This window comes from Oncorhynchus tshawytscha, linkage group LG14 (genome assembly GCF_018296145.1).
Source record: "Oncorhynchus tshawytscha isolate Ot180627B linkage group LG14, Otsh_v2.0, whole genome shotgun sequence".
Classification (NCBI taxonomy): domain Eukaryota; kingdom Metazoa; phylum Chordata; class Actinopteri; order Salmoniformes; family Salmonidae; genus Oncorhynchus; species Oncorhynchus tshawytscha.
Genome location: NC_056442.1, coordinates 28,117,344 through 28,125,212, shown reverse-complemented (window position 1 = coordinate 28,125,212; position 7,869 = coordinate 28,117,344). Strand labels below are relative to the sequence as shown.

The 7,869-nt window shown below is 40.2% G+C and overlaps 1 protein-coding gene across 2 annotated transcripts in view; it reads left to right on the top strand.

Annotated features, from left to right (window-relative positions):
- Nucleotides 1-1,684: 1,684 nt before the first annotated feature.
- Nucleotides 1,685-7,869, top strand: part of LOC112265383 (alpha-2-macroglobulin) — a 30,741-nt gene continuing 24,556 nt past the window's right edge. For both annotated transcript variants that reach the window (XM_042297290.1, XM_042297289.1), the window contains exons 1-8: nt 1,685-1,873; nt 2,442-2,622; nt 4,476-4,632; nt 5,266-5,318; nt 6,261-6,281; nt 6,596-6,761; nt 6,880-6,964; nt 7,637-7,787. In XM_042297290.1, the coding sequence (XP_042153224.1) occupies nt 1,788-1,873; nt 2,442-2,622; nt 4,476-4,632; nt 5,266-5,318; nt 6,261-6,281; nt 6,596-6,761; nt 6,880-6,964; nt 7,637-7,787 (900 nt within the window). In that variant the 5' untranslated portion in view covers nt 1,685-1,787. The remainder of the gene's footprint in view (nt 1,874-2,441; nt 2,623-4,475; nt 4,633-5,265; nt 5,319-6,260; nt 6,282-6,595; nt 6,762-6,879; nt 6,965-7,636; nt 7,788-7,869) is intronic.

Below are 7,869 nucleotides of genomic sequence, written 5' to 3'. Positions count from 1 at the left end.
TCTAAAAGCCTTGATGTTCATCAGTCCACGGTAAGACAAATTGTCTATAAATGGAGAAAGTTCAGCACTGTTGATACTCTCCCTAGGAGTGGCTGTCCTGCAATGATGACTGCAAGAGCAAAGGGCAGAATGCTCAATGAGGTTAAGAAGAATCCTAGAGTGTCAGCTAAAAATGTACAGAAATCTTTGGAACATGCTAACATCTCTGTTGACGAGTCTACGATACGTAAAACACTATACAAGAATGGTGTTCATGGGAGGACACCACGTAAGAAGCCACTGCTGTCCAAAAAAAAAACATTGCTGCACGTCTGAATTTTGCAAAAGAGCACCTGGATGTTCAACTGTGCTTCTGGCAAAATATTCTGTGGACAGATGAAACTACAGTTGTGTTGCTTGGAAGGAACACACAACACTATGTGTGGAGAAAAAAGACACTGTGCTCCAACATCAAAACCTCATCCCAACTGTAAAGTATGGAGGAGGGAGCATCATGGTTTGGGGCTGCTTTGCTGCCTCAGGGCCTGGACAGCTTGCTATCATCGACGGAAAAATGAATTCCCAAGTTTATCAAGACATTTTGCAGGAGAATGTAAGGCTATCTGTCCGCCAATTGAAGCTCAACAGAAGTTGGGTGATGCAACAGGACAACGACCCAAAACACAGAAGTAAATCATCAACAGACTGGTTTCAACAGAAGAAAATACACCTTCAGGAGTGGCCCAGTCAGAGTCCTGACCTCAACCCGATTTAAAATGCTGTGGCATGACCTCGAGAGCAGTTCACACCAGACATCCTATGAATACTGCTGAACTGAAACAGTTTTGTAAAGATGGATCGTCCAACATTTCTCCTGACCGTTGTGCAGGTCTGATCCGCAACTACAGAAAACATCTGGTTGAGTTTATTGCTGCCAAAGAAGGGTCAACCAGTTTTTAAATCCAAGGATTCACATACTTTTCCCACCCTAAACTGTGAATGTTTACACGGTGTGTTCAATAAAGACATGAAAACGTATAGTTGTTTGTGTGTTGTTAGTTTAATTTAAAAAGACTGTCTGTCTAGTGTTGTGACTTAGATGAAGATCAGATCAAATTTTATGACCAATTTATGCAGAAATCCAGGTAATTCCAAAGGGTTCACATACTTTTTCTTGCCACTGTAGCTCAATGTTTGTAATATTTATTTATATTATTTTCATTTATAGTCTTTTTTGCTCATCTTTATCAAGGGATCCAATAATTTTTGAACCCACTGTATGTTATAAAGGGGCGGCAGGTAGCCTAGTGGATAGAGCGTTGGGTCAGTAACCGAAAGGTAGCAGGATTGAATCCCCGAGCTGATAAGGTACAAATCTGTCATTCTTCCCCTGAACAAGGCAGTTAAACCACTGTTCCCTGGTAGGCCATCATTGTAAATAAGATGTTCTCAACTGACTTGCCAAGTTAAATATATATATATTTTTAATATGGACAAAGTAAAAAACAGGCATTGCATGCAAACTATTGAGATGTAATCAGGTCATAGTGCAAGCCAATGTCCTGCACTGTACTGTATGTATATTGATGGTGCATGTGTAGTCTCCATGCCAGAGAATCTGCCAATCACTGAAAATCACTGTTGTTGACACAAATTGGTCAAACATTCACAAGGCTTTAACTTCAATCATTCAACCTGGCTACACCAGTTCCCCTGCTTGTACTCTACACAGTGCAGTAGGGAAGTCTTGCCAGTAGGAATACTGGGACATAGGCTGACTTGGTGTTTTTTATTTCTCTCATTGAGTCATGGTTCCTTCTGGGCTTCACGTTTGGAGATGGATATTCTTTGCCTGCTTTCACTGGCTTTGTTTTTGTCAAGAAACTCCAAGACCGTAAGTAAATCTACACAGTCAGTTAGAATTTAGTAATCAGATGTGGCGTCTTGTCCTGAGCAAATTTAGAACTGTTTTTCATCTACCCTTTCTGCAGATATTTGTTCTGTGTATTTCACCTATAATTATAGGCTTTTTAAAAAGGAATCTTTATTTTTTTATCTTAATTATTATTATTATTATTATTTATTGGCCCACCCCTCCTCTTTGAAGGACAAAATAAACATTTTTATTTTGTTGTTACATGTACTCTGTACACACATTTTACTTGCATGGCGCCGCAGGAAATGCAGACGAGCATTGTGTTAGACATAAATTATATTATGTGTTAGTGCATTGCACTTTTCATGCAACCTGTAGCCTACTTTTGTCCAGATAATTGCGGAATCACATATCAAGCAACATTATGGACAAAACATTCAAATCGTGTTGCTGCAGGATTATTTTGCTATAACAATACTTGTGAAATTAAGATCCTACATCTGTAGTTTCTTGTTTAGAGGTGCACTCTCATTTTGTACTGATTTTCCTGTATGTTTGCTGCTGTGCTGGCATATGTTCTCTCTAGGGTTTACATGGTAGCCATTCCTGCAGTGATCCAGGCAGGCTCAGAGGCCAAGCTTTGTGCCAGTCTTCTGCAGCCCAACGAGACCCTGGTCATGACCATATCTCTGATTGTTGATGAGCAGAGCAAAATTCTTCTCCAAGAGAGTTCTGACCAAGAGTTTCACCGCTGCTTCCAGTTTCAGGTCAGCCAGCACTGGTCGACATCCAGAACCATTCCAATAAGAGTATACAGTACTTCTCAGCTTTGTGATGCATCTCTTCATTTTAGTGCAATGCTATCTTATTTGATGGGAAATATCAATGTGGTGGCCTACCAAAACTTTTCTGGGATTCAAGCTGAAATTTGACATAAAAAAGATGACATTAACTACTGAAGAAAAAGCATTTTTAAAACACACTGATGAAAGGAGAAGTTTTTTATTTTTATTTATTTATTTCACCTTTATTTAACCAGGTAGGCAAGTTGAGAACAAGTTCTCATTTACAATTGCGACCTGGCCAATATAAAGCAAAGCAGTTCGACACATACAACGACACAGAGTTACACATGGAGTAAAACAAACATACAGTCAATAATACAGTATAAACAAGTCTATATACAATGTGAGCAAATGAGGTGAGAAGGGAGGTAAAGGCAAAAAAAGGCCATGGTGGCAAAGTAAATACAATATAGCAAGTAAAACACTGGAATGGTAGATTTGCAATGGAAGAATCTGCAAAGTAGAAATAATAATAATGGGGTGCAAAGGAGCAAAATAAATAAATTAATTACAGTAGGGAAAGAGGTAGTTGTTTGGGCTAAATTATAGGTGGGCTATGTACAGGTGCAGTAATCTGTGAGCTGCTCTGACAGTTGGTGCTTAAAGCTAGTGAGGGAGATAAGTGTTTCCAGTTTCAGAGATTTTTGTAGTTCGTTCCAGTCATTGGCAGCAGAGAACTTGAAGGAGAGGCGGCCAAAGAAATAATTGGTTTTGGGGGTGACTAGAGAGATATACCTGCTGGAGCGTGTGCTACAGGTGGGAGATGCTATGGTGACCAGCAAGCTGAGATAAGGGGCAGGGTCTTGTAGATGACATGGAGCCAGTTGGTTTGGCGACGAGTATGAAGCGAGGGCCAGTCAACGAGAGCGTACAGGTCGCAATGGTGGGTAGTATATGGGGCTTTGGTGACAAAACGGATGGCACTGTGATAGACTGCGTCCAATTTGTTGAGTAGGGTATTGGAGGCTATTTTGTAAATGACATCGCCAAAGTCGAGGATTGGTAGGATGGTCAGTTTTACAAGGGTATGTTTGGCAGCATGAGTGAAGGATGCTTTGTTGCAAAATAGGAAGCCAATTCTAGATTTAACTTTGAATTGGAGATGTTTGATATGGGTCTGGAAGGAGAGTTTACAGTCTAACCAGACACCTAAGTATTTGTAGTTGTCCACGTATTCTAAGTCAGAGCCGTCCAGAGTAGTGATGTTGGACAGGCGGGCAGGTGCAGGTAGCGATCGGTTGAAGAGCATGCATTTAGTTTTACTTGTATTTAAGAGCAATTGGAGGCCACGGAAGGAGAGTTGTATGGCATTGAAGCTTGCCTGGAGGGTTGTTAACACAGTGTCCAAAGAAGGGCCGGAAGTATACAGAATGGTGTCGTCTGCGTAGAGGTGGATCAGAGACTCACCAGCAGCAAAAGCGACCTCATTGATGTATACAGAGAAGAGAGTCGGTCCAAGAATTGAACCCTGTGGCACCCCCATAGAGACTGCCAGAGGTCCGGACAGCAGACCCTCCGATTTGACACACTGAACTCTATCAGAGAAGTAGTTGGTGAACCAGGCGAGGCAATCATTTGAGAAACCAAGGCTGTCGAGTCTGCCGATGAGGATGTGGTGATTGACAGAGTCGAAAGCCTTGGCCAGATCAATGAATACGGCTGCACAGTAATGTTTCTAGTGATTGAATCTTAACAACCTTGACATTGTTGCAGCACGTTCTTACCAACTAAGCCACACTGGATCATATGTCATTGGTTCATTGTCTCACTGACAGGCCCCTCAAGTGGAGAGTGACGAAGTGCAAAACTTTAAGGTGGAGGTTCGAGGTGAAACGTTTCTATCGACAGAGGAGAGAAAGGTCATGATCAAACCCTACAGTCCAATGACATTCATCCAAACGGATAAACCAATCTACAACCCAGGACAAACAGGTAATTTTACACAGAGCCAGTGACCTACACAATTAGTCTCCTTGCTAAGAAACAGGACAATTAGGTGGGAGCATGTTTCTATGATGGTTTGCTCTGTCATCCCAGAGACACTTGAAACAGCACCATCAGGTACAGATAAAGAACACATCCGCTGTGGGTTCACTCAGAATATGTACACTGGCATTTGAGCCAACATATCACATGTTACAGACTGTTCTTCTCCTGGAAATTATCCGTTGATTCCAATTGGCTCATTCATCACTCCTACTCTCCCCTGTAACTATTCCCCAGGTTGTTGCGGAAAATGAGAATGTGTTCTCAGTCAACTTATATTGATAGTGTAAATATTTTCAGCGAACTCACTGCAGTTTTCCTCTAACTGTAATTGACTGATTTGGGGCCTTAGTACCAACAGTGTAAAATACTATCCAGAGTAGCTGTCAAAGTTTGTCTTGTAAAATTCTGGTAACTTTCACAAAAATCCCAGGTTTTACAGAAATCCTGGTTGAAAGATTCCTGGAATCTGGGAATCCTTCAACAGGGATTTCTGGAAAATCTGGGAAATTTAGCTAAATTATGCTTCTAAATTTCTCATTGAGTGCTTGTCTTTGTCTTTTCATTGTCTTTTTACAGTGCAGTTTAGAGTGATCACCTTGGATACCAATTTTAGCCTTGTCAATCAGCTGGTGAGTCTTGAAAATGATTGAATATTGAAAACAATGACATCTATTTTGTCTTCATTTAGATCAGTATCTCAACTACTTAAAAAAAAAGACAAATACAGAAGAATCTCAAGGATTGCTTCACATTACTATCTGATAGATGTAGCAATCAGGTATCATGTAACATTATGTACGATATTGTCGAACCAACTCAACTCTACGGCCTTGTGGTTAGTGTCCTCCTTGAGAATGGAAGATTTAGGGTGTCGAGCCTTACCAAAGAACGGGATCAGATGCCTCTCTACTTGGCACTGAACATTAAGGAGATGGATTGAGGTTAATGCCCAGCAATAGACTAGCATCCTGTCCAGGCTCCTTCACTCTACAGAAACAGGACTTAGGCTCCTGCCTTATGGACAGGGACAAGGCTTATGATGGACAATATACTGTAAATGGTTATTTTAATTCAGTAATCAACTAGCCACAACATGTTATACACATCTCGTTAGTACTCCATGAACAATAAGACTTTGGAAATGGGAAATGTTTTGAACAACTATGGGGCAAATTCCAAATCTTTAGGCCATGTTTGTTTGTTTGATAAGGCTACACAAACATTTGAGACCCATAGCACTCAGTGCAAAGGTTCTGCAGAGGTTCTCTAAATAAACCTGTGTGTGTGTATTTTAGGGTCCTCTAACATTCACCACAGGACATGGGATTTTCAATGAATTTACTGTAGGTCAGATTGGAATGTATGGGATTTTTTTCCTGAGATTGAATTAATCTACTGAATTTATTTTAAAGTCCCAGTGCAAATACTACTTGTGATATTTAGTTGAGGAGACAAACCCAAGCACCTGCCTAATTCCTATAGTTGTAGACAGCTTTGCTCCTCAGTTCATTTTGGGGGAATTTTAGTTATTCATAAAACATTAACCAACCTGTTGTCTTTGTCCTTCACAGTACAATGTTGTGGAACTTGAGGTAAGACCCTTATTAGTCTTGTCAAAAATACTACAACATGATAAGACGATGACTTCACCAGCTAGGTAGGTCATCATTCATTTCCACATGGCAGTTACCAGAAGCCTCCATATCAGCTTTATGTGAACACATCTGGGCCACCTTCAGTAAGCAAACTTCAGAACATTGCGGATAGAAATGTCATGAATAGAACTGACATGACTCTTTATTCTACATGTCAGACAGGCATGTTTGGCTTACATAACATGTTTGTATCTGAACGTTCCACAGTCTTGTGCCCTGCTAAATGTGTCCTTTGTTCTATGAATAAACAGGATATTCATCAGAACAGGATTGGACAGTGGGTCAATACATCATCTAGCGGCAACATTCTGCAGCTTTCTCACCCCCTGAACTCTGAAGCACCCGTAGGATCCTATGCTATTGTAGTGTGGATTGGTGTTAACAAAATATACCATAACTTCAAGGTAGAAAAATATGGTAAGTTGAGCTTCTTTATTTACCTTTCATGCTCGGTAATATTATGGATCTGGCAGATGAATCATTAAATCACAATCCAGGAACATTCATGAGTTAACTGCTGTTCTATTATATCTAGTTTTGCCAAAGTTTGAGATCAAAATGAACCTCACCGATGAGATCAGCATTGTTCAAGAGGAGTATAAAGTAGAAGTGTGTGCAACGTGAGTCTACACTATCGTCGTTTTGCAATGCACTGTTGTTATGTGTAACTCCACTAATGTCACTGTCTAATTAATCGCATTGCGCAAATGCAGACTTTGAGTCAAATACTAATTTAATTATTTTAATTACTTTTGCATACATCTTCAAGTAAGTATTTACCGAGTGGCGCAGTGGTCTAAGCCACTGCAAGTCAGTGCAAGAGGTGTCACTGCTGTACCTGGTTCAAATCCAGATTGCATCACATCTGCCTGTGATTGGTCCCATAACATGGTGCACAATTGGTCAGGGCAGGCCGTCATTGAAAATAAGAATGTGTTCTTAACTGACTTGCCTGGTTAAATAAAGGTAAAATTTAAAAATAAAAAAAAATCTCAGAGTAGGATTGCTGATCTAGGATCAGGTCTCCCCCTATACATGTGACACAAATGATTACACTGATCCTAGATCAACACTCATACACTGAGAGGCTTTATCAATACAGGTCTAGATGCATTGACAATGTTGAAAGTACTTGACTTAAAGAAAGCCTGCAGGTATAATCCATTTTAACTTGTTGTAAGCAGCATGTATGAGCCTTTGTAATGTCTCATATGAGGTTTATAATATACTATGTCTCTCTAAGTAGGAAATCTATGATGTTTTTGATGCTTTTCATTATGAAATCAAATCAGATACACGTATGGACAGCCTGTACCTGGAAAAGCAGAGGTAGAGTTGTGCCGTCCTTTAAGGAACGATGTATTGATATCAATGAGATTTGATGTGGAAACTCAACAAGGAGTTCCTGATTATACAGCCCCCTGCCACAAAGAGTCAATAGAGGTCTGTATGCTTTCCTGAAGAAACTATCATCAGTATAATTGTCTTTACCAACATATTACATTTGAATGTGATTAAATCAGTT